Source organism: Pygocentrus nattereri, chromosome 24, assembly GCF_015220715.1.
Source record: "Pygocentrus nattereri isolate fPygNat1 chromosome 24, fPygNat1.pri, whole genome shotgun sequence".
NCBI lineage: Eukaryota > Metazoa > Chordata > Actinopteri > Characiformes > Serrasalmidae > Pygocentrus > Pygocentrus nattereri.
Window position 1 is genome coordinate 26,306,127 of NC_051234.1, and position 26,955 is coordinate 26,333,081.

A 26,955-nucleotide genomic window follows, 5' to 3' on the forward strand; every position below is an offset into this window, starting at 1 on the left:
ACCTCTAAGCATCTCTCTCTCTCTCTCTCTCTCTCTCTCAGGAGTTGCAGTTTGAAAGACTGACTCGAGAGCTGGAGGCTGAGCGTCAAATAGTTGCCACCCAGCTAGAGCGATGCAAACTGGGATCTGAGACAGGTGGCAGCATGAGCAGCATAAGGTAAGGAGTCATGGATCTGACTATGCATGTTAGTGACTTAACATTTTCATAGCATTTTTCCTATTCCAACATACACTGAGTTTGTTAGGTACACTCATTAGCCGTTTAACAAGAAACACCTACCATATATGTGCACTTGTGGCACAATTTATTAGTCCCCATCTACGTCTCCATGAATGAAAGGGACCACAACAGGACTGCCACCTACTAGATTGTTGATAGATTATAGATATTCATTTTCGAAACGACAGTGATATTGACATGATAGTGGCTTGTTGTGGCACTTTATAGCAGAGTGTGGTACAGTTACAAATCTGTAACTGTTATTTCCACTGCCAAGTGTTCCCGAGTACCTGTGCTGAGTAAGGTTACCCTTCTTGCTGTGGTACCAAGCATACAAAACCAGAATATATAGGTGGAACCAGAAGTATTGCACACTATTGATTGGTCAACCGCAAAAGTCATAGAACCATCAGGGATCGTCACTTAACTCAGAGAATCACCGTGGTTCCACTCATAATACCAAATGCTGAGGAAAAGCTAAATCAGAACCTGGATCTCCTCCATAGTGTCTACGGTTGTTTGTCATTCCTGTTAACTTTACCATAGCATGAGAAACTGTGACCTCCAGAGAATGCCACCTACTTGTACATCTTGTTATGCAATGGGTGGGCTCAGCCTTAGATATCTGATACATTTTGTGGGCCACAACTAACTGGATTTTGTCTGTTTCGTTCTTATTTGCTACCCAAACTTGTGTGCAGCAGGTTTTATCTGTCTGATAGAAAAGTTTGCAACCCGCTCTGCATACACTGACTGAGCCTTTCAGAGCAAGATATAGTTGCTGGATTAAAAGCAAAGGATCTGTTTTTAGCATCATGCCTTCTGAAAGCTATTGAAGATCTTTTTTTGAAGTAGTTAGTAGCTTTTAAGCAAGATATGTATGCATACTGATGTGTTTCCCACAGGTTTTCACTGTGCCCTGTTTTTAAAATCATCTGCCCCCACAGGTCACACTACAACAACAGTCTCTGGCTGGTTATTTGGCATGTCAGTCAAAAGTTTTTGTCATAGAAGTTGGTTCCTGGCCAGGTTACATAGATGAAATGCATTGGACTGTCTGATGGGAAACTGACACTGGTATTTAGCGAGCATATGGATCGTTTTGGGTTTGGTTTAGTAGCCATACCACACTGCCTGGTGGAAACAATGCTTTGCGATATTTTGCTGGGATTTATACACCTTAGTGTCATTGCCGTGTTAAGTATCTAGTCAACAGTAGTCCTCTGTCCTGAAACTGACCACTGAACAGGGGCTCGAGGATAACTAACCAAAAACAGTGAATGGAAAAGATGAGCTGTAGTGTCTAAATGTGCACCAACAGTAAGTGTTGAAGTAAGTTTCTGTTAGAGATGGTTTGTGGTGCTGGTGAGCAGTGGTGCATTTGGGCTTTTAAAGCATGTTTTTCTGGATTGTGTTTGGGGGGGGGGGCGTGAGTTGGCAGCTATGACAGTGTGAAGGTGTGAGGGTACACCTGAGTTAGGGCAGCGTAGTTTCCACATGAGAGGAGCAGGTCTCGGTTCTGCCTGCCTCCCCAAGTCACACACACATTTTCTGCATGAAGGAGCAGCAGCTGGGTCCTTCTGCGCGCACGCACACACACACGCACAGTTTCTGGGTTTGTGAGCCTTCTGTATTGCTGGAATCCTAGCAAGTGTAGGTGTGGCTCAGCATTATGTCAAAGGGTTTCGCACTCGGCTTGTGTCCTTGGGATCCCCTGCATGGCACACGCTCAAATTGTTACTGCTCTGCTAATTACAAAACCTGAATCAGGCAAATGCAAAAACTGCAGTGCAGCAGATTTGTTACTTGCAGAGTGGAAAAAAGGAAAAACTTGTTTGAAGAAAAGCCCTTTAGTTTGTCAGAAAGAAAAACAGCCAGTTTTCCACCATACCTCAAAGATGGTCGATGTACTAAGACATGTTTGGTAGGAGAGGTTTTCTTCTGTAGTTTTCCAGGGAAGCTACAATGCTAATGTAGCTAACAAGTGATGGACGCTCATTACCTGTTAGTTAACATTGTGCAGTCTACATGCCTACATTGTGTAATGTCTATGTGGTTTCTGACACTATAAAATGATTAACCAGCTAAAAAAGTAGTTTCGCCAGCTTGAAGCCTGAATGTTCTTTTGTCCATTTTCATAGATAACAATATATACAGTGTCAGAACCGTGCTGAGTCCAGCTTTTGTTGGTGGCTGGTTTCAGATGGTCTAGCTAGGTCCTTAGTGGTCCAGGTGGTTATGCAGCTGGACATCTAACTGGCAACAACCCTATGTTGGTTAAGCTGGTGGACCAACTTAGCTGGTTGATTGTCTTTTTTTCTGTTTGAGCTTAATGATTTAGCTGGTCTGCCAGCATAAATAATTTGAGCAAGCTGGTCTACTAACTTGGGTCATGTGAGTCGTCCCATGGTGGTTGACCTACTTGGTCATGTTGATCAAACAGCTTGGTTTGTCATGCTGATTGATGAGCTAAGCCGTCAAACTTCAAAAAAAACAAAGCCTGTGCTGGTCAACCAGGTTAACTAGCTTAACCAGCCTGAGCTGGAGATCATGTTTTAGAACTAAACCCACTTCAGACACCGAGCATTTTTCCTCTGACCCTGTTTTCCCCTGAAAGTAGTTGACCAGCCAAGATATGTTTTGGAGTTTGCTTCTTTAATTTTCTACTGGATCTACAAGGCCAGTGTATCTAAGCCTAGTGATGGCAGCCTATAGGAGTCTCCCAATTCAGGGGCTGCATCCTGTGAAGGATGCGATCTATGACGGCGTGTCCTTTGAAGGCTGCGTAGACCTGCGAAGGCTGAACTGAAATGAGATGGTCCGCTGTACGGCGGATTTCCTGTTTGCGTCACAGCGCCGCTGTTCCTGCCCTTACCGCTGAGTTACAAATGCCTCTTTTGTAGAGGTCTTTTAAAAGTCTTTAAAGACAGAGCCAGAAACTCTGATTGTAGTTTTTTTATTATTTCATTTATTAGACTTGGAGATGTTTCTTGGAAATGTCACGCATTTCTCGGCCGGCATGTGAAGGAGACTTCGAAATGGGACACCCTAGTCACACCGTTGTGACGCAAGCCTCTGCAAAATGCAGCCCCTGACTTGGGACACTATCTGTAATTTGTTATATTGTTTAGAAAACATTAACAAAAGTGTGGACAAAATTCAGGCTGATGCTGTTTTTAGCTTTAAAAAATAAGATATATATATTAAAAAAAGTAGGAAAAGCAAGTTCATTGTTACAGCCACAATAATATCTTACTGTTTAGCTATGTTAGCCTTGTAGCACCAGTAGAAAAGTGAAGAACCCAAGTTGAAGCGTTTCAGAAATCTAATACATTTGCATTAAAGGGAAACATGGGCGCATTTGATTTTTTTTATGTGTAAGCGCAGAACCCAAAGATTAGGAGTGTGGGATTCCCTTTGTGAGTAAATGTTCTTTAAGGTCCCCCCAAAAAAAGACAGTAATTAAGAGCATTTAACTGTTGTCCACATTGTCCTCGGTTGTTAATTAGCTTTAGCTATTAGCACCTTGCCTTTGCTAGTGCCTAAGTGTGTGTGTGTGTGTGTGTGTGAAATGATTTTCTTGAGCGAGAGGGCTTTTAGTGAAGTGAGAGAGAGAAGGGGGGGCGGGGGGGGGGGGGTCCTGTCTTTCAAAGGTCGATTAATTAGTTTGCAGGAGTGCTGACAGCTTTGAACTCGAGCTACACACATGCATATAAACTCACATTCATATTCATATTTGTATTCCTGCCCAGGCAGGGGACTGACAGGTTCGGGTGGCATCTCGGGCTTCTTAAACAAGCAGAATAATGGCGTTTAATTATTAAGAAGCTCTGCAGTGCAGTGACACTTGAGGCTCTGAGCACATATGTGAGTCAGTGTGTGTTTCTTAGACTAACTGTGCAGAAATGCTGAGGATGTTGTCCTGCCCTGCATCTTTGCTCCTCTTGACTCATGAGCCACAGCTGCCCTAAAGAAAAGATTATTCTTGCAGCCTTCTAATGAAAAACTGTGGGTAAAATCTAGAGGGACTGTTGTGATAAGTCGTTCTCCACTAGCAGGAAAAAAGCCTCAGTGCCTCAAGGCTGCTGTCGACATGTCGCGAGGGGAGGAAACTGTAATGTTGCACCATTCTGTAATATTGATTCACCTTTTTAATTTACTATAACGGGACCTTTCTACAACAGCAAAATCTAATTCAAACTCCAGGTGCGGCAGCTTCAGTGAAAAGTGCCAGCTCATGCTCCACTCGTATTAGTCTGACTCTTCCACTGTGGCGTTTGGGATTGCGCTTATACGGCTCTCCATAACAAATCTAATATTTAGTCTTTAGGAAGAACAATGTTGCCTTTCTGTTGTTGTGTGTATTTGTGTTTCTTTCGTGGTCTTTATTTTGTTGTCCAGGGCTGTGTCAAACACTGAATGTGCTCTTTTCTGGACCATTGCTGTATATAATACTGTATATAATACGTTATAATGTTCTGTATTTTTAATGTGATTTTTATCTTCTTTTTTTTTTAAGTTGGCTTCAAAAACCTTTTTTTTTTTTGTTTTCTTATTCTGCGGTCAAAAACTTGCAAAGCTACTCTTTCAGCAGCTTTCAAGCTTTAACCACAAAACTTTGCAGAACTTTTACACGAATAGGTTGTGCTTTTTTAACCAGTTTGACTTAGTGTTCATAGTGTTTGTTCAAGCATGATGTTTTCCGTATGAATGAATGGGGGAATGCTTAACATTCCACTTTAATATAATGCTGCTACCGCTCTTTATCAAGCAGTCTGTATACACTTGAATATTTTTACATGCCAAATGTTTTTGCACACTGCTTTTATGTCACTATCATACAAGTATGCTTAGCAACACATTAGCAACCACCTGAGATACTGTATCAACAGCCTAGCAACACCTTAGCAACCACCTGGGAAACTATAGCAGTGGCCTAACAACTCTTTAGCAGCCACCTGAGCTAGCATAGCGATGGCCTAACAACAATTTAGCAACCACCTGAGATACTATAGCAATGACTTAACAACACCTTAGCAGCCACCTGAGATACTATAGCAGTGGCCTAACAACACTTTAGGAGCCACCTGAGATAGCATAGCAATGTCCTAAAAACACCTTAGCAACCACCCGAGATACCATAGCAATGGCCTAAAAACACCTTAGCAACCACCTGGGATACTATAGCAACAGTTTTATTAAGCTAACTGGTTTAATTGAAACAAACCCTGGTACAATTGCTCTGTTAGTACATTAGAGCAAGTGAGAATGCTGTCATGCGAACTCTGGCGCGCATCATATAAGCAGACCAAATGAGCAGGTCGGTTTCAGTTCCCTACAATACGAACCTTGGTGCAGTTCGTTTGAAGTATCCATGCAATAAAGACCAATGACGTCTAAATGGACCAAAGAACAAACTGCTGACTTCTCTCTGCTGAACGTCTTTGGTACATGGAAAAGAGCTTTGACACGTGCCTGTGTTTTATCATCTCTTCATAAGCTCTGGATTGGCAATTATAGAATGGACGGTTCCCATTTTAAAAGGAGACTGAAGCATGTTTGAGGTCATTATATAACACTCTATATACACATTTGACTGCACTCATAAATTATGTATTAAGGCACCAAGGTTTCTCCGTTTTGTAAAAGCAGTAAGCCACTCAAGGCCGTTACAGGGATTTCATCCTGCCTTGTGTTGTGCAAAACCACGATAGCAAAGGGAGTCTCAGGGCTTATTGCGCTAATATCACAAGACAGGTAAAACAAGAGATAAATAAAACCAATCCAGAGAGTCCAGAGAGAACAGAGGACAGCACGATTCAGAAAGTTCTGTGGGCATTATCTCTGCTATTGTACCTGTATAATATCTGCCCGATCAGTTATGGCCTTTTACTTGTATGACCTTTGTTTAGATCTTTTGGTTTGATGTTATAGAACTAAAATGCAACATTTTCTACTTTGATCTGGACCAAGGGAACCAAACTATGTGCACCCTTAAAATGTGTTCACAAACGTTCTCTTTCTAGTTTGTTACTATTCTTTTGATTACCCTTCTGGGATCATTTAAGTTCTGTTGGTTAACGGGTTTAATTGATTAATTGACTGATTGATTGATTGATTGATTGATATAATCTGTCAGTAAAACAGAAAAACCTTGTTGGGAGGAGACAAGGATTAGGTTCAGAGTTCCTGTGACGTTTAGGTTTTGTGTGGGGTTTACACAAGGAATGCACTCATGTCGGAATTATTGGCTGATGCTGATATCCAATATCTTTCATGTACATATCTGCTGATGCTGATATCCGATTTTTCATGTAGATATCTCCTGATATGTGTGCTGATCCATTTAAACATAAAAAAATCTGTTTGTTTAATTGTGACTACATACAGGATTAAGAGTGCGAAGAAGTAGAACACTTTTAAGCAGAGATATTCCCATTTTAGTGTGCATCACAAGTTTAAAGTGGTGGTTCAAAATAAAATTTGCTCATTTTACTTCTTGTCCCAATTGCAGTCTGACAGCAGATATGTTTCACATCTGAAATGGACTTCTTTTTGCATTGGAGCTTTAATCTGTATGAATATACTGTATAATCTATGAAACTGGACAAATGTGTGGACAATGTTCAGCCCTAAAGATGGCCACTTCTACTGTTTTAAGCTGTGCTACACTACTTTTGTCCAGTTTTATAGGTAACAGTGTGTCATACAGTGTCAGCTATCCAAATCGACAGTGATGAACTCTGACTATTAGAGCTACGCCCTCAGTTCAAAAACAAGAAACAACACCTCTAAGTTAATGCTAATTTCTGCTAGCTCCCCTATGGGATTTTATTAGTTTGTTGGCACTAAGCTAGCACCAGTTCACATGTTTTGATCTTTCTAGATTAAACATGGACACTTGAAGCTTGTAAAATACATCACATTAGCTTTATTTGAAGTTATATGTATGTATAATAGACATGTTAACATACAATTTTATGGTTTCCTTCAGTGAAGAGTCCTGACACTGTTTTCCATCGCTAACAACTGACTGAAACACACTGGTCAGGTGTCGAATCATACTCACATGTGTAGGACATCAAGAAGTGACCTTTTGTCTTGAAAAATTGGTCCCACTCATTGGAAATTGTGACGATTGTGTGATTCTTCTTTCAGTTCCTAATCATGTTAGTTAATGGTAAATGACGCAAGCCTTCGGTTCAGCTCCTGAAGGCCTGACAAATGGGAGAGTTCACCAGGCCGCATAAGCATAGCTACAACACAGAAAGCAAAACCTGATTAAATGATTTTCCTTTAGCTGGTGAGAATTTATCCCTTTCATTTATAGCTAAAACTTCACAGTGAAGTTAGAATATTACAAAAATACTTTCAGAGTTTAAAAACAGCAGTGGTGATTCTATTAAATAAAATAAAATGAAAATTACAGGCATATTTTTTTATGTCGTAGAAATCATTAAGCTTTCCCTGAAGGCCTAAAAGGCCCTGAAGGCTCTCCCCTGAAAATGAAGTGTTACTGACCTCTCCAGACTGGAGATACTGCTCCAGCAGACTAGCTTTGATTGCCAAATGAGTCTCCGGGGAGTTGGGGTTAGACATACAGAGAAAGCTCTCAGTCCTCACCGGAACCCTCCGTCTGAGCGGCTGAGAGACAGACTCACTGAAGGAAAAGTTCTTGTTCTATAAGTTGTGCTTAAGTCGAAAGTCTTAAGCTCTTGTGCCGCTGTATGGCCTGTAAGAGCGTTATTTACAGAGCGTGAAATAAGCTGGCGTCTGTAGCCTTCGCCATACGTGGCGGAGAGGATTACTATTCTGAGCAGGAGCTTTTTGCACATGAAAAAATGCGAGTGAGACACTGCGATTTCTGACATAGATTTGACAAAGTCCTTCGGGCAGATAGTATATGCTGCTCTTATGCATAGCAGTTGACTGATAGCTGAAAGCTCTGTTTTTGGTCTCTATCCTACTTTGAGTTGACTTTTGGCTATGAAGCCTCTCACAGAGATTTGCAGTAGGATGAAGTGCAAAATCACTTGTTGCATTAATAATTTGTTATTTTATTTATTTATAGCTGATATGATTAAATATATTGTAAAATGCAATAAGCTAAACAGCAATAAGTATTTTATTAAATGGTGAAAAATATGGGGCGGGGGGGGTAAGATGACACAGTGACACAGGCTTTTTTTATTGTATTATATATCATTTAACCTTCATTCTTCAAATGAAACTAAAATCTGAAAAAAAATTGCAAAATCATTACAAAAATTAAACATTAACCCAAAACATAATAAAATAACTATTTGCTATCATGCATTATTAAATGATATTTTATATAGAATTATATCTAATTAAGTTCAGGTCAGTGGCTCAGTTGAACTGATGATAGGCAGAACGTACCACTTAACCTGGGCCAAGTTCAAGCACAAGAACTTTTGAACATATTTTCATAGCTCTTTATTATATATGCTTTATATTAGTATAATTTGTCATTGTACAGGAGGCGTCTTGACATCGAGAAATGTTAGTTTTAAGACTTGAAATGGAAGTTTTAATTGTCCCAAAAATGGGCTCAGCTCACTTTATTTATATCTACTTTCTGTCAGGTTATCCCACCTCAAGATTTGATCATACTTTTTCATATAAGCCATGCTGGATATTAATTTTATTATAACTTCTTACTCCAAGTTGTATAGTTTCTCAGCAATGGAACCATCTACAGCTTGCTCAGTTCACTTGGGCACAAAAATCCATCCATCCATCCATCCATTAGAGATTCCTACAAATGATCTGATTCACATTTTTGCTAGGTTTGTGATATTATATGCAATATAAACATGTTTTCTAGTCAGAAACTTCTTTGTCAAAAGCTAACATTATTACTATTGCTGAAAATGGTCTATTTTGTTTTATATAACTGATTTAATCACAGCATAAAAAAACCTGTAAGCCGGTTTATGTTTTGTGAGGGAAGCCATTCCATGCACAGAGCTCTCCTGCACGGCTTTATCACTTAAACCAGCAAAACAACAGGTGTGGGAAGAGGTTCTACCCCTACACTCTCCTGCGGAATGTTGTAAAGCCAGGCAACATATCAGGACTGATTTGGGACACGGACTATTGTTATACGTTAAAAGAAAGCCCACACAAAACCCAAAACCAAAACAAATGGCAGCCAAACAGGTTTCAATGAGCTAAATCAATGTCAGAACAAAACAGCGTCAACAGGCCAAACAGCAGAGATTAATCAATGGGGAAATGAGTAAATCAACACAAGTGAGCCGAAGCTGTTTGTGGAGCCGAGGAGGGCTGTTTTGTTCTTCCCGCCAGGTGTCGTAGAAATGAGTAGTGCAGCTTAAAGATGAGGACTGGAGTCTGGACCGAAACGATTGGGGATGAGCAGAAGACGGACTGGATCATGGAATGACTGCAACAAAATGTCCTGGGCTGTTAAAACAGACCATACAGAGGCAGAAACAAGGTGTCTGTCTGTCAAGGATATGGTGCCTGGTCTCTCTCTCTCTCTCTCATAGCAGACCAAGCTGCTTCTGCCTGCTTAATAAGATGATCACTCTCCACACACCAAACACAACCACACGGCCACTGCTTTCAGTTTCTCCGCTGTGATTTGACGTATCAGTACCATGTTTTCCCAGATTCTCTTTGGCAGCTCCTCTTCTGCTGTGATGCTGCCTGTTTTCTGAGCTTGTGACAGTCTTTGCTGGACTCGCACGTAAACACTAAGTCCTCCTGTCCCCTTTGATTCCTCTGCCATCCTCTCCAAGGCTGACTGCTGAAATATTGAGCGGCTGAGTAGCCTTTATGAGTCTTTATTCTGTCAGAAGACGTCATTTTCTTTGATCCGCTACCCATTGATGCCAAGAGTTTAAAAATAGCTGTGAGGCATACGGCATTCATAGTCATGTGGTGCTTTCTCCTATTAATCTGGGAGTGGAAGTGCTTTCTTTGAAATCTGGGCTAGTGAAGACTGTATCATGGTGGGAAGTAGGTAATTAGCCCAAATGCTGTTTTTATGAACAGCTCTAATGTCCAATAACCAGGGATCTGGCTGATCTAGGCTGATAATGATAATTGATCATTAATACTTTGTTGTGTCTGATACTGATATTAATAGCTGATTTGACTTTTTACACTGTAGAAAATGAGAAGTCTGCTCAACTCAAAATGTTACAGCAGCTGATTACATGGCTGGACTCATAAGTGGACTCAACTTGAGCTCAACCCAGCTCAAACTTTAGTTAAGTCAAAAATTCTCCCAGCTACTGTTTCTATGTCTGCGTCTTCATTAGATAAACAAGACTGAATGTTTTACTCACTAGCTGGCACTCTTTCTATCTGGCATATTTTCCGCTTAGACTTCCGGATATGGACAGCTATGGCATTGCTGGGATTCAAACTCACAACCTCTTGATGTTGGGATAAATTATTAGACAGTTACACCACATGAGATGATACGATTTTATATTGCTCAGCTGATTCTATTCATTCTGCAACAAGAAAATTACAGAGCTCATTTAATGCTCTGCAGGTGGCGTTATATAAGCACACACTAGTTTTAAATGCCACGAAAACTAAGTTCATGCTGTTTTCCAGATCTTTTAATACTGATTTTAGTACTGTAAATATTACTACCCTGGCAGGATCCACTATTGAGAGAGTCACGGAATATAAATACCTTGGCATATGGCTGGATGATAAACTCAGTTTTAAACCACACATAAATAAACTAGTCAGTAAATGCCGACAGAAGCTGGGTTATTTTTATAGACATAAGTCCTGTTTCCCCATGCACTCCAGAAAAAGACTAGTTGAAGCAACTTTACTATCAGTGCTGGACTATGGTGACGTTATCTATAAATATGCTCCCTCCAGCTCTCTCAAATTACAGGACCCAGTGTATCGCTCTGCACTGAGGTTCATCACTGGAGATCCGTACAGAACACACCACTGTGAGCTCTATGCAAAAGTTGGGTGGCCCTCTTTAACGGTACGAAGGGAAACACACTGGTTGATTTTTATTTATAAGACACTCTCCGGTCATTTGCCAGAATATATCACTTCATTGATGATTACAAATAACAGTAATTATCAGACTCGCTCTAGTAATTGGATCAGCTGCCAGGTACCAAGAGTTTTTACTGCACTGGGAAAATCTGCTTTTAGTCACAGCACCAGCTGGAATTCACTACAGGACACACTAAAACTCAGCTCACTGGTGTCACTCAGTCATTTTAAACTTTTAATATCAAACCACCTTCAGACAGCCTGTACCTGTTTTACTTAATCATATTTATTCATAACTTTTATTTTTGTATTAGTTCTCCTTAGTTTTTTTTTATCTCTTTTTATTTATTTATTTATTTCCTCTCATTTTATTTATTTATTTTATTTATTTATTTATTTTTTATCATTACTTTTTTAAATTTGTGATATTGTATTATTACCTTACTAATTTCTTATCTATTTTTGATCTTAATTTCTTACCATTTAAATCTCTTTTTTTATCTACTTTTATCTTTTATTCACTGTTATTTTAAATTTTTTTAAAATTTAAAATGATTAAATGTAGTTATTATTTTCTTTGTCATGTCAATCCCTGTTTTTGTAAATGCTCGGCTACATTGAAAATGAGGGTTGCCCTCAATGTACTTCCGAGTCAAAATAAAGGTTGATTGATTGATTGATTGATGGGACTATACTATAATTTTAAGTCAAAACGACAAATATTTCCTCCAGTGTATTGAACACTTGTAGACACAAAATCTGAGCTGTTTCATGTGTTCCTGAATGGTTCAGTGGTTTAAACCATCACCCCAACAGGAGGTTGTGAGTTTATGCCCCAGCGATGCCATAGCCATCTGTAAGTATGGACCCGAGAGGAAAAATGTCTTGCATGACTGCGTGATGGGAAAAGTCCTGGCTGGTGGGGAACCTGAGCATAAAAATCAGTTCATTTTATTACCTATTTTACTTAAAAATTAACAGAACCTTTGACTCGACTAAGAAGTTTGAATTGTGTGAACTTGAGAAAAGCTATGTTATGGTGGTTGGTGTAGTGTAGTGGTTAACACCTTTGCCTTTCACGCTGTAGACTGGGGTTCAATCCCCTGCCAGGGCAAGCACCCTACACTATACCAATAAGAGTCCTTGGGCAAGGCACCTAACACCACCTTGGCCTACCTGTGTAAAAAAAATTATCAAATTGTAAAGTTGCTCTGGATAAGAGCGTCTGCCAAATGCCATAAATGTAATGTAAATGTTATCTGTTACTATATATGTTTTAGTCACGCAGACCTCTCATTTTTAATGTGCATTTTAAAAATATATAAAAACATTTCACACCATTATCAATATATTAAGCATAGTGAATGTAAGATTAGTTGAACAAGTTAAAAGATGGATCATTGCTGAATTTTACATAGCCATGAAATAGCTAAATCAGACATGACAGTTGATCCATGCTTTGCCCATCAGTGTGTTTTTTTTAAATTTCCAGTCAAAATGACAAATTCTTTTGTTTTACAAGATCAGGAAAATAGCAGAAAACTAACAGAAAAGGGATCTGGCCCTGTGACTGGAAGGTTTCCGGTTCGATCCCCAGGGCCAACAGTCCATGACTGAGGTGTCCTTGAGCAAGACACCTAACCCCCAACTGCTCCCCGGGCGCCATGAATAGGGCTGCCCACCGCTCCGGGCAAGTGTGTGCTCACTGCCCCCTAGTGTGTGTGTTCACTGGTGTGTATGTGGTGTTTCACTTCACGGATGGGTTAGATGCAGAGGTGGAATTTCCTCGGTTGTGGGATCAAAAAAGTATCACTTAACTTAAAATAAGAAGTATAATTTTTTCAGTATTTAGTTTTGTCCTTTATAATGGCTTCTTTTTAGAAGACTTGCTTTCAGTTTTTTGAAGAAATCTGTAGGGATATTTTTCCACACCTCCAAAGTTCAGTCTTAGAAGTCGGTTGCAGTTTCAATGGCTGTGTTTTACATGCAAAGATTTTTGTGAATCTGATTAAATACATTGTGATTATAGATTAAGACTGAGGTGTTTATATGCTCGCTCTTCTCAACGATCTGATGGAAAACTCACTACAAGTAATGTGATAGAGTAGAGGACCACTCTGGACAAGTCAGCAGTGAGCAGTGCTTGTGTTTTTAATTACTTCAAAATGCTGTCAGACTCAGGAAAACATACTTCACATGTACTTTAAAGAAGGCTGAGAGGAAGATGTCGTGTTCTGAGACACATAAGCTGGACGTCCCTCCGTCGTCTTTTAAAGCTCAAAGTATAAACTTTGTCTCCTCTGCAGACCAGTTTCTGCTGAACGTTAAAAACTTTCCCTATGACGCGACACACATGCGCAGAATGTGCTTAAACTTTCTGTTTGGGAATGTAATCAGATACAGGTGTGGAAACTGTATTCCGATTGGCCTCGATCGGAATAGTCTAGTGTGTATACATGGACGTATTCTATTATGATTGAGCTATTAGTCGGATTATTAATGGATTATTAGGCTCCATGTAAACGTGACCATGACAAATTTTGACTCATTAATCTTTCATGTCTTTTTTCAGTGTTTCCTTTTTCGGTAACGGCTTCTTGGCAGTTACACATCCTTTCAGACCCACAGCGTTGCGTGATCTAGAGTGGTCTCTGTCTTTTGTACAGTGCTGTATACCCTGACCTTCTAATCTCAAAGTACATTGTAGTTGTTCTGTGCAAACCTGGGGAAAGCATGAACTGGCAGGTATGTACTTTGGGAACTCTCTCTCTCTTTCTCTCTCTCTCTCTCTCTCTCTCCCTTATTTCCTCCTAGGCAAAGGCTGAAAGCAGGCTTGCTGTAGTAAAGGTCATCTCTGAGTAACACACAGAGCCATATGTGTTCGTCACGCTCAATCCCCCTCAGAACACGGCTCTGAGGGCATATAGCTCTGCATGTGTGTGCGTTTGTGTGACAGAGGATTGGCGAGTGTCCATATGTGCTAGGGAGGAGTTAAAATTGTCACTTTCATGTGATAATGTGAATCTAAAGCTGTGCTGCAGTTGCCTTCACTTACTAACCAGTACCACCTTCACCTTCATCCCAAAGCAATTCAGGCTAAAAGACATCCAGTGGATTCAACTGGGTTTAGATGTAACAGAGCACTTTTCATTTCAATTGGCATCGATTGTTAGGTGTGATATGATAAAAGCCCCCACTCAAGCTAGACCTAGACTGTGGGTGCAGCTTCATTTTGAAGGCTAATACTGGTGCCAAATACTTCATCTAGACCACTACAATTGCTTAACAGCTGTTGTGGTTCTGTGTTGTTTCCCTGTTTAACTACAGTTACTCAGTGTTTTCCAGTATATTTAGCTTCTACACTGGTGTAACTTGAATGTACCTCTACAAAATCTCAACAGCAATAACTCATAGGGCGACAGTGGCTGCGTTGTTTATAACAGAACCAATATCCAGGCTTTAACATGCTGTATACATACAGAGTCAGTGTGGGGACCACCCTTTATTCAATTTCCAGTCAAATGGCCAATTCATAGTTATTCATTTGGTCTCACTTTATTTGGATAGTCCACTATAATCCCCTATAGATGTTCTACAGATGTTCAAATTGTTAACAAACTATCTGTTGAAACTCTAAACAGTGTTGGGTTTAGGCTTAGGATTTGGGCTAGGACCAGGGTGAGGGTTGGGTTTAGGTTTTGTGTTGAGATTAAGGTTAGGTTTAGAGTTAAAGAAAATTATGGTCAATATATTATATTAATTATAATATTTCTGAGGATATTAGATATAAAACAATCCACTTGTGTAAGGAAGGGGGACGTCAAAGGAAAACAATAGTTTTCAAAACTGAAGTTTAAATAATATTTAAAAGATACAGAGAAAACAGGATTATAAACAACCGTCTGAAACCTTTAGACACCAAAGCTGCCCCCATTAGAAAAACAGCACTTACAGCTTTCATCTTTGAGAGAGAGGATCTGAAAATGTCCACGGGTATTTCTGTCCATCCTTCCACTGTGAGAAGACAGCTCAGTGCTATGAATCTGAAAGGATGTGTAGCTGTCAAGAAGCAGAAACCAATGACATTCTCAGAACAATGGACTGACCACCCCAGAGTCCAGACCTCAGCATTACTGTGTTTGGGATTACTTAGATTGTGAGAAGCAGAAAATGTCACCAGCTCCTAAGACTAAGTTCAGAAGACAAATACTAAAAAAAGCTGGTATTATAATTAGTTGATAAGGCTTTTCTAATGATAAAATATAATGGCTATTTCATTGGAATGTAAATAAATTAAGAGCGGGCTGTATGGCTTTTGCACAATCTTGATTTTGTACATTATTAATATCTTTAGATTTCTTTAATTTCTTACCAACATTGAACCAGTGATAATAAATAAATTGCTACCAGCGAATAAAACATATGACACTGACGTCTTGATATCTCACATTCTTTATATATAAGATTCGACGTTGGAGCTGAGCTGCTTTGGTACAGCAAGTGTACAGCAGGGCTGTTTTGCTGGCTGGCTGCCCGTGACATGTCTGACCGCTTAGCATGTAGCAGTTTGGGTCTGGTAGGTGGCTGTGACGGCCAATCTGTCCACTGCAGGAAAAACTGGCTCTTCACCAACTAACACATCTCTGGTGTTTCCTTACTGTACTTTAGCTGTTATACTGGGAGTCACTCAGGCCTGTATGGAGAGTCACAGCTGTGTTGAGAGTTAGTTATACCTGTAATTCTGGATGTTAAGCTTTAGATGCACCGCCTGATCGTCACTCAGAATAACTTTTCTTCCTTTCTTTTCTTTGTTTAATTTAGTATTTAATAAGTGATGAAATTTTCAATAAGTTTTTTTTATTATTGTTAACTATTCTGCTACTACTGCTAATATTAACAGTAATGATAAAAAATAATATGCATATATCATTTATATGTATCCATTTAAAATATTAATTCTGCTTAAAACTAAATGTTATATTTAAATGTAATATATTTTAATATCAAAGTAATATTAATGTAATATTTAAAAATATATAAAAGTAACTTTAATATAAAAGTAATACTAAAATAATTTAATATGTAAAAAATATATATAATGTAACATTCACAGCGCTAACTAATCTCTCTAATATGATAATATTATACTGCCCTGTAATATACATGAAGGTAATGATGATATATACTGTAGGACTTCCTCTAAGGTGGTCTTTACCCTGCATGCCCCTGTGCCAGACAGTGTGTAAGACAATTAACCTAACCTGAGGAGTGTATGTGTATGTGTGTGTGTGTGTGTGTGTGTGTGTGTGTGTGTGTGTGTGTGTGTGTGTGTGTGTGTGTGTGTGTGTGTGTGTGAGCATGAATGCGTGCTCTGCTCTACCCGGGGTGTTTCCCTGGAACATCTGCTCTCACAGTGGGCCGCGTGCGGTCGGCCTCTTCAGTGCTGCTCTCCTTCTCTAAACGCTGACTGTGGAGCCTGGTGAGAGGACATTAAGGCAAAGCTGTCTCGCTTTTCTCTTCTCCTGCCAGCGCTTCCTCTCCCCTTGTCGCCGCTTCTGTATTTTTAGCTCCCTGCCGTTCAGTTGCTCTCAGGCAAGAGCTATACATTATTATTCAAATTAGATAATGGGTTAGTGGTGAATGCTCCTGTGCAGTAATGTGCTGTATCGAATTGCCTCACCTGAAAGCATGACTGCCCATTGTGCACCTGCCCAAATTCTACATATATCTGTTAAACACTAAAGTTTGCGTTGCCTTCACGCACAAAGCTGAAAACATCGCTGGCCGAAACGAGTGCAGCCACTGTGAGTGGGAGTAAGGAGTAGATCTACAGTGAAGAAGAGGACATCCCTTAGAGAGTGACTCATTTCTTGGAGAGTTCCAGTAGACTCGGGATTTGTGGGATTAAATGAAGATAATACTTAATTTAGGACATGCGTCTGTGAGTATCCAGTACAATATGTGGTTCAGTGCTATTTCAATACTACAATAATATAATAAACTATTCAGTACTCTGACTACTTTATTGAACCATTTTTCACACTAGCCATTTATTTTCCATCTTTTGTTAGAGGTGTTGAAATAGGTTTCTCTTAAAATGTTTATGATTTACACCTGAAGCAAACTGGATTTTTATCTCCGTAGGTCAGCATGTCTTTGTTGAGAGGTATAAATAGTTCTCACCAGTGAAACATCTCCTTCGTTCCTCGTTGCTCACTAGCAGCCCAACACAGTCACATTTAACACCCAGATGGTCCTGGTTTACCTGATAACAGAGGTAAACGGAAAAATATTGTTTTTAATTGTACTGATCAAAAATATCTAATATAAGTTAATCTGCATTCCACCAGCAGAATGACCAGTAGAGGACCCACAGAAAGAGACTACACTATGTAAGGCAGGGGCTGAGGCGGGTTGCAAGTATGAAGGTGACTTTATTGTGCAACTCATCAGTACTGATCTGTTCACCTGAAGGCTAGCTCCGTTTTAACATCGTATCGTCTCTACACCTGAATTAAATTGAGCACGCTATTTTGGCTTGGATGGAAGTTGAGAAAGCAGCTGGAATGGACGTATTTTGGTAATATTCATTTTTCTGATGAAAACAGCCAACAAACAACGGAACAAGATGCAATACTACCTCCTATCAAGCATCTCAACTTGCTGTGGCACAGGGCATGGACCTCTCAGGACATGATAACTCTATAATTTATATAATATAATATAATATAATATAATCTGTCTGTCTGCCCTGCGATGGACTGGCGACCTGTCCAGGGTGTATCCTGCCTTCCACCCGAAGACTGCTGGGATAGGCTCCAGCATCCCCCCGCGACCCTGACGGAGAAGCGGCTTAGAAAATGGATGGATGGATGGATGGATGGATGGATGGATTATTTATATAGTGAGGACTGCAGATCTACATTTGGTATTGCTAATGATTCAGTAGTAATCACTACCAAGTCAAAACTCCAGTCTTTGCTGATGTTCGGCGATCCTGGGCACTTAAGTTTGCCCAGTGTGTCTCTGCAATTCACAATTTTTACGCTTGCTTTGTCCTCTCCTGTTTTTCCATGAGCTCCCTGCATGCAACCATTCACATCTATATCTACGATGTGCCATGGCTGAGAAAAGCCAAATGGAGGGCCATTTGGATCTCTCTTTTTATGGTGGGGTAATAAGCCTCTTAGAGATGCGGTACATGTGGGAGTAGGGAATGACTTAGAATGGTATTACCACTGCTTAAAGAATGGCATTACAGGCCAAATTATATTGTCAAAGCTATTTCAGTTTTGCCAGGCGCAAATGCACACTCAATTATGTGTGGGCAGAGGGCAAACAGTTAAAGTGCAGAATAAGGATTGAGTAATGAAAAGATCGTGCAACATGTCTTTGCGTGCAACGAGTGATTCCCCACATTATTTCCCAGTCCAGCAATTTCTGCCACGAGCCATCTTGAGCGCTAGTTATATTATGGATTTTCACATGATTGTAGCACATGCTGTGACTCATCGCTGACATAATGCACAGCTGCTGATTGGATACATGCAGACTCACTTCCAGTCCAAGGTTTTAATTTACAAGTACAAGTGAGAGCCAAACATTTATGGCATTCTAATAATGTTAGTTCAGAATCATTTGCCTTAGCAAATGTGCTTACAAGCACTACCGTTATCCAAGCATTTAGGTAAAGTTTTGCACTCAAACCTATTCAACCCCCTGATGAAACTGTAATGACTGACAAATTCAAGCTTTTGTTTTGACATTTATCGGTTGAGTGCCCTATTCAAATTGATAGTGAACATGTATGATGTCATTTCTGAGTAAAAGGATGTTTTCTTAATATAGCCATGTCATGATTATTCGAGCCCTTTTTAGTATTGCTGATTTTAAATCATGGCTTGTCTGTAAGGCTACAGAATTGTGCTACAACCCAATTTAAGTCTTTGGGAACTCTATAATGAAAATGTGTTCAAGCTCATATGTGTTCGAGTTCAACTGTGGCAAAGAAAAAAAGCTCCCACAAAGACAAAGAGAAGAAATTATTTCATTGCACCAAAAAGGCTACAAGAAGATATCCCAGACGCTTAAGGCCTCAGCATACTTCTTGTGGACGTGGTGTTTGCCTGGCTTCAGCGAACAATCTGAAGAAAACAACCATCCGGAGACGTCACGCCAGGGCGCATGGTGCACAAAAGCATTTAAAGTTGCAAGAGACAAAGGTGGAAGTATCATACGAAGGTTTAAAACTCATGGTACAGCAGCAAACCTACCTGGGTGTAGAAAAAAAGCAAAGTTTTACCAAAAAGAATCAGACAGTAAAACAGTGAGAAATCCCCTGTATTGCTGTTACAAAGTTACTAATACATAGACTTGCTGTATGACCTGATGAAAAAATGAAACGAAAGTCAGTGAACATGATAATAAGCACACTATACAAGCAAAGACTCCTGCCCTGACACCTCACTGCACTCCATTCTTGACCGAAAGTCGACTTATAAAGTCGCCTTGAACAAGCAAGAAGGTATTTGGACAGGCCTGTTGAGTTCTGGGAGACAGTTTTTTGGAATGATGAAACTAAATTGGAACTATTTGGACCCATGGATCAGCAGTATGTCTGGTGTAAGAAAGGCAAGGCCTATGACAAAAAGAACATTTCTCACAGTCAGGCTTGGAGGTCAGTCGGTCCTGTTGTGGGGGTGTTTTGCTGCGGCAAGAACTGGCAATCCTGACCGTATGACTGGCAGCATAGATTTTTTGAAATACCAGGCCATTTAGGAGACAAATTTGATATCTTCAGTGCTTAAATTGAAGCTTGGTTATCATTGCACCTTCCAGGAAAACATTGATCCCGTTCATATATCCAAGTCGACCGAAGCTTGGCTCAGGGATTGGTCCTGGAATGTGCTTGAGTAGCCATCTCAGTCCCAGGATTTAAATTCCATTGAAAATCTTTGGTGGCATTTAAAGATTGCTGTGAAACCAAGGATCATTAATGAGCTGGAATCTTTCGCACATGAGGAATGGGCAAAGATTTCAATAAAGAGATGTCAGAAGCTTGTGCGCATCTACTAGGAACATTTATTGGAGATTATAAAGTGTAAAACATGCCCCACGGATTACTGACTTCAGGGGTTGAATAATTTTGCACAAGGGCATTTGTTAGCAGTAAACTCAACTTTGTTCTCAAAATTGCATGAGCATATAGTAACAAACCTTCTTTGACTGTTTACTAAAGTCTTGTTTGATATGTTTTCATGACTTTTTTATATCGCCAAACTGCCTGGCACTTTGAAGGGGTTGAATAATTTTGAGCGCAGCTGTAATTCGAAGACTGATCACTTACAAACAGCACAGTCCACCATGCATTCCATGCTGGTTTATTTTGGTTTATGCTGGTCTGGTGCTGGTCTGATTTTGGTCATCCAACAAGGCCATGCTGGTTGACCAGCATAGCGGCGTCTAAAAAACAGCATGTGCTTGTTTTGCTGATGATGACCATTATCACTTCCATTGTTGACGGCCAGTATACCAGCATCCAAAGCATATTGCTGTTGTCAGAAGAAAACCTCATCTCCGTTTTTGTCGTTTTTTGGGTTTTTGACATAATTTGAAATTTTCATGAAGAGTGTATCAAAAGAAACGGCCCAAAATTACTTGGAGAAACTCTGGTTCCATTGACTTTCATTAAAAGCAATGTAGGTTTTTCCTTCCCCTGTAAAGTTACCATTTTGGAGGTACGAGGTTTTCCTCCGATAACAGCAATATGCTGATCTTGCTGGTGACCAGCCATGATGGTCTAATGCTGAAGCCAACGTTGGCCTAGCATTTAGGTAGTTGTATGACAGGTAAGCACCAGCATAAGCCTAGCATTTATGTGATTCTGTGATTTCTTATTTTACTAGTACTAGAATTAGTGTAGCATTTAGTTAATTCCAAGACTGTTAACCTACAAACACTGACATAAGCCTAACATTTAGGTAACTGTGAAAAATGTGTAGGGCTTACAAGAACATGTTACTTATACTGTGTTCAACTTGGCTCAACTATGGCAGCTGTGTCATCATACACTGAGCTCAGAGTTGTGTTCACTATCCCAACCTTCCTAATAGGAATTCCCAATGTTTTTCCTAGGCAGGAAATTCTGAGACATTGGCATCATTTAAACACAGCATTATAGGCTGTTAGCTTGCAAGCACTGGCATTAATTTAGGATTTAGGTCATTCAGTGGCTGCTAACTTAGAAATGCTAGCAGCAGCCTAGCATTTAGCTTATTGCAGCATTTGGGTAAGTTCTGCTTTGAATAGAGAATAATAAAAATGCATATTTCATTAGCATTCACTTCTGTTGCTGTGGCCATACAGCCGGTGACCAGCTGTGCTAGTCCATGCTGGTTTTTCTATCAGGCAATGATCATTTAATGGCTGATTTCGATTGCAGTTCGATTGCAACTGTTGATTTGCTCTTTACCTGAAGCTTGCACCATTAGTTAAATTGTCAAAACTGATGAGACAAAATAAATATAATTCTGAGTATCATGTTAAGAGCCAATATTATTACAATCCTGGCTTGTTCAGATCATAGCGCACTCCGTGTAGTTCCAAGTACAGGATTGCCACATTGCTCCTGTTGTGATTATACCTAAAAAATAGCCCTACGCTGTGAATGCATAAACACAGCAGGTTGGAAAAAAGCTGACCGTGTGTGTGCAGGGTTAATGCGGGACGAGTCAAGACAGCTTTGCTGAGGCAGTGTTGACAAGAGCTACCAAACATGCAAGACCTCAATTAGCATGGAAATCAAAAGAAAAGTAAGCGGAATGCAGGCAGAGGAGTGAACCTGACCTCTCAATTAGAGCTTTGTTGTATTTAGAACAATCATTTGCATGGGATGAAGAAGGAGGTCCAAGCTTTAATGACTCGTTTAGAGCTCTAACGTGAAGCGTTGTGACTGGAACCAGCGGCTCTAACGAATGGCCTTTAAAACAGGGCATCGATTTCTTTGTTCTTTCTTTTTTTTGTGGGACTCATGGAGTCCACCGGTCAGAAGAAAAGGAGGGTGGGGCAGGCGGAAAGGAAAAAACAGACGCATATGCACAATACACACAGTGTTCCATGGGGTCAATCACTAGGGCAAATGTCAGCACGAGCCAAGCCCAGAGTGGTCAGCGTTTTGTCCTTCCATTCTGACCAGGCTGTAGAAACAACGAGAGAGGCCCTGCATGATTGTCATTTAATCTCCATCCTGCTTCGCCAGAATGGTCATTATGTGGTCAGCAGCTCAATGCCGAAATGTCCCTGTGGCGTTAAGAAGCACGTTAAAGGAATAGCTTGACTAAACATGCTAATGTCTGCAAACAGTGAATGGAAGCCAGTAGCTGTCAGTTGACCTATCCATTCTCCGCCCACAAAGGCTTTATTTGGACAAGCCTGGACTTTGGCAAAGATCCTCTTCAACCTATTGAGAACTTGGAAAGCAATGTTTTTTTTTGGTACTGTTAGGAAAAATCAATTTTTTTAGGCGGGGTCTGGTTTTGTGAAATTGAGCTGCTGTTAGAATAGTGGCAGATTTGTTGCCTGGTCTCGGTTAGCCGCAACAGCATAGCGGAGCTAGGTAAGACATGGAATCTTGTCAAAGAAAATGATCTTAAATACAGCCAAGAAATCTTTTCCTGTTGAGACTGTTGTAAGATTAAGATTATTTAACTTATTGATTGACATTTTTTACTCGTTTTAATCAACTATCAAAATAAAATGATCTCACTATGCTGGCAGATAATTTTGCTTGTTTTAAGAAATGTGTTTGAAACCAGCAAAATTATCTGCCAGCATAGTGAGATCATTTTACCTAATAAAACAATCTAAAACAAGGACAAATTCTGGAAATAAGCTACATAATCTTAAAGTAAGTGCATCCTACTCAAAATGGGAAATGTTAGATATATCAACTAGATTTAAGATCATTTCACTTAACAAGATTCCATTTTTATAGTGCAATTTAGCATTTTAAATTGGAAATTCAATGCGATGTAGCAAGATTAACAATCTATCCGGCCGATGTACGCTACATCTCGTTAGGTTGAATGGGATTTTTTTCCATCTTCTGTAAAAATGGTCCAACCTCACAATGCATTTTTGGTGCGGTGAAAAAATGTCATCAGAGAAGGGAAAAATATTCTTGTAATGGAAGTTAATGTTACAGATCATGAAATTTTGACACAATGTACAAAGGGTAACTGGAGTTTTCAATTTATGTAAAAAAGTAAAAAGTGGGGGTAATTTTTATGCAACAGCAGTGATGTATGCTTGGTCATGGATAGGTCAGGTATCAGTGGTCAGTAAACCCCCTTGGACAAAGGGTAAAAACCCTTGTTTCTCTCTTGCAAACAAGTATGGAGCCCTGCTGATAACATCCTGTATAAGTACAAATAATGCATGGCCATCACTCATCTCATTCCCACCCCTTACTGAGTCGTGGCCATGGATTATTTGTACTTATACAGGATGTCATCAGCAGGGCTCCGTACTTGTTTGTTTACTTGACCTAGTTAAGCATGGGAACAAGATCCTAATGTATGGCCATGACCTAGTAAGCTGTGATCTCATTCCCACACCTTACTAAGTCGTGGCCACACATTTGGATCTCGTTGCCACATGTTTTTATTTATACAGGATGTCACCCGAGGGGCTCCATAAACAAGACCTCCATGTATCATTAGAAAGTCTGGCATGTTTAGATGCTTACCATGACCAAGTTCCACCTACTTTGACAGGAAAAGGCTGTTTGACTGACACTTGCAGACTGTTGGTCCAGATCGAGAATATGCTGAAGAAAGCTGGTACATTATCTGCTTTACTGGTAAAAATGACTTAAATTGACTTTTTCATTTCCTATTTAAGCAAAAAGATCTACGTGATTAGGGGGACTTTGTTAATCATCTTTTCACCTTCATTTCGATCATAACGAGGTGCAGATTAAATGACCGGCCTGGACGTGATTTCAGGATTATTCAACGGCTGAATGTTCACTGAGTTAACATGATGTCATTTGATGGCAGCTTGTTTTTGTTTCTTAGCAACGTTTGCTTTTTTGTGAGACGTATTGCTGGAGCTTCAAGTGGAGCTTTTTAAAAGAATCTTGATTTAAGAAAGAGGCTGCTGCCCAGGTTGCAGGGCGTTAGTGTGTGGAGGCTGTAGCAGTTAGCTGTAGACTTGCTTGCCTGCAGCAGGAATGTGTTTGGGAGTGAGAGAGAAGACGTGACATATAGATTTGGCAGAGTGTCTGTCACAGTGAGATAGATGAAACGCATATGAATAGGGTGGGATGAGCCATGACGCTGGCTTATGTCTCAAAGCCTAACCCCTCTTCATCCCAGGCAGTGATTACACACATACACACGCTGCGCCAGCCAGCATGACTCTCTGATACCTCAGGGGAAAATCCAATTTATACATTTTCCACCTTTTTTAGCTAAAATGTACTCGGCCAAGATGTGGTTTCCAGAGTTTGCCTCATTAGTTTTGCACTGGAGTTATGAGGCTAATGCCGCTAACAAGTAATAGAAGCTTGTAGACTGTTGAAGCTGCGTCATCATTCTGTAGTCACCACCACGCCCATATTAGAAACTCTCAAATGATAGAAATGAATGGGATTTTCGACAAACCAAACTGTTCCACACTCCATTTTTCCACTGAATGTTAATGGATCCTCTGAATTAGGAATTCCACAATTTGTTCAATATCTCTGCATAATTTAAGCATTGAAATGTCAACAAAGTCATTCAGAAGGGTTTAATGTGAAATGGTTCATTATAGAGAAACTTACTGACTTAGTGAAATTTCTTTACAGTGGCGCTGATAGGAACCAGAGGTCACCATGTCTACAACACAAGCCTAGCCATTTTATTTACTATTCAAAATGACTAGTGAACCTACACCTGTCTTTTTTATGTACATTGTTAAACCATTCAACCATTTCTTGCAATAACTTTCTGTGAGGGAGCTTTTAGAGGCGTTAAACTCTTCAGATGGCTGGTTCCTATCACCACCACTGCTAACAGTTCTGACTGTGAGTTTCCCTGGAACGGAGCATTTCATATAAAACCACTGTGAATGACTCTGTTGACATTCAGAAATATTCAACATTTTTAAGAAGCCCAAATATGAATGTTGCTATGTGCAAGCAAACAGTGCTGTGCACTGAACTGACACCATGAAAAAGGCAAGTACACAAAAATGCCCCAAACAGCCCAGCAGGTGTTGTCTAGTCTGGTAGTTCAGTTGCCAGTAGTAGAGTATGTTTAGAGTAGCTGGTGTTATATAACAATGCTGAAGTTTATAGCAACGTCATGCAATGGTGTTGAAGTCTGTGACGTTGGATAAATTTAGGCGATCCTCTGATGTTCCGTGGAAAAAATTTTAGAGCATTTTTGTGGATCACAGGGTTGCCATAGAGAAATCCAGCTTGGACCTGAACTTGCTATGTCTGTCATTATGCTGACTATAGAACGATAGAACCACCAGGGGCTTGTGCAGGCTGCACACCCAAATCATCATGCACTTTTCTCAAACAGTGTAAGTCGTTAAGTAATCTCAAATGACTTGCTTATGTGGTTTCTGACTCTATATGACCAGGTCTATAGTGGAGGGTTCGTAGGCATAAATGTCATTTACTTACCTTTTTGAATTGGAAATGCAGTTAATATTTCTGACTTTCACTGCTGGTCAGTTCTGCTTAACCGTTCCAGTAACTCCAGTTTCATTCATTAAAAGTTGTCACACCTTCAACCGTCTCTGGTGGAGGACTTGACTCAATCTCCCAGTGTTCTGGGAGATCACACGACAGAGCATGGGAACTCGGACTCCATCTTAGCGGACTCCAACATCCAGAATGCTGCGGAGGATCCTCAGCGGCGGTCCTATCAGAGGTTGCAATCCCTGACTGCTCGCACCTGTGCCTAGTTGCATTGATGAAGCGCTAGTGTGTATATAAGCACAGGCTTAACGCATGAATGTTACAAGGTATTGTTTACATGCATTCAGTGAGCGTTCTACTTTGGTTCTGTTTGACTTACCCGTGCATCAACCTGTTACGAACTTTCCGATCTAGATTAATTCCTGACCCTTTTGTACTTTCTCTTCTCCGATCTGATCTGTGTTTGGATATCTCAGCCTGGACTCTGACTACGATTTGTGTTTTGCCCTTTTTGGATTTATCTGATTTGTTGTCTATTAAACCCTCTTATCTTCTTATCCGCAAGCGTCTGGTACTCAGTCGTCGCGTCACAAAATTTAAGAGAGCAAAAGAGACCATTCATTTATCACTTATGCTCTGAGTGGCAATATCTTGGGGAAAAAAAGGATATTTAAATCCATTATTTCATCAAGCATGTGGTTGGTTTCAGCATTGCTCCATAAGGGTTTTGTTGCTGTCTTATCAGGTGCTGTGTCAAACGCTGCTTGAGATTTCTGGTACTGCAGTCTATCTTGCATGTGTGCAGACTGAGAAATCTGTAAGAAATCGGAGTAAGAGTTGAGAACATGCACTGCGAAATCTGATTACTGAGCTAAAATCTGATCTGTTTAATGGACATCTAGCTCTTACTTCACTCTAAGAAACTGGAATCTGCTGCTTACATGACCATTTGAATAATCAGACAACTGCAGAAATCTGAATATGGTTGGATTAACAAGTGCCTGTAAACACATTC

At 40.1% G+C, this 26,955-nt stretch overlaps 1 protein-coding gene across 2 annotated transcripts in view; it reads left to right on the forward strand.

Moving 5' to 3' along the window:
• Nucleotides 1-26,955, forward strand: part of ctnnd2a (catenin (cadherin-associated protein), delta 2a) — a 570,926-nt gene that overhangs the window by 164,346 nt on the left and 379,625 nt on the right. For both annotated transcript variants that reach the window (XM_017716448.2, XM_037534162.1), the window contains one exon: nt 42-157. In XM_017716448.2, coding sequence (XP_017571937.2) covers nt 42-157 — 116 coding nt within the window. The remainder of the gene's footprint in view (nt 1-41; nt 158-26,955) is intronic.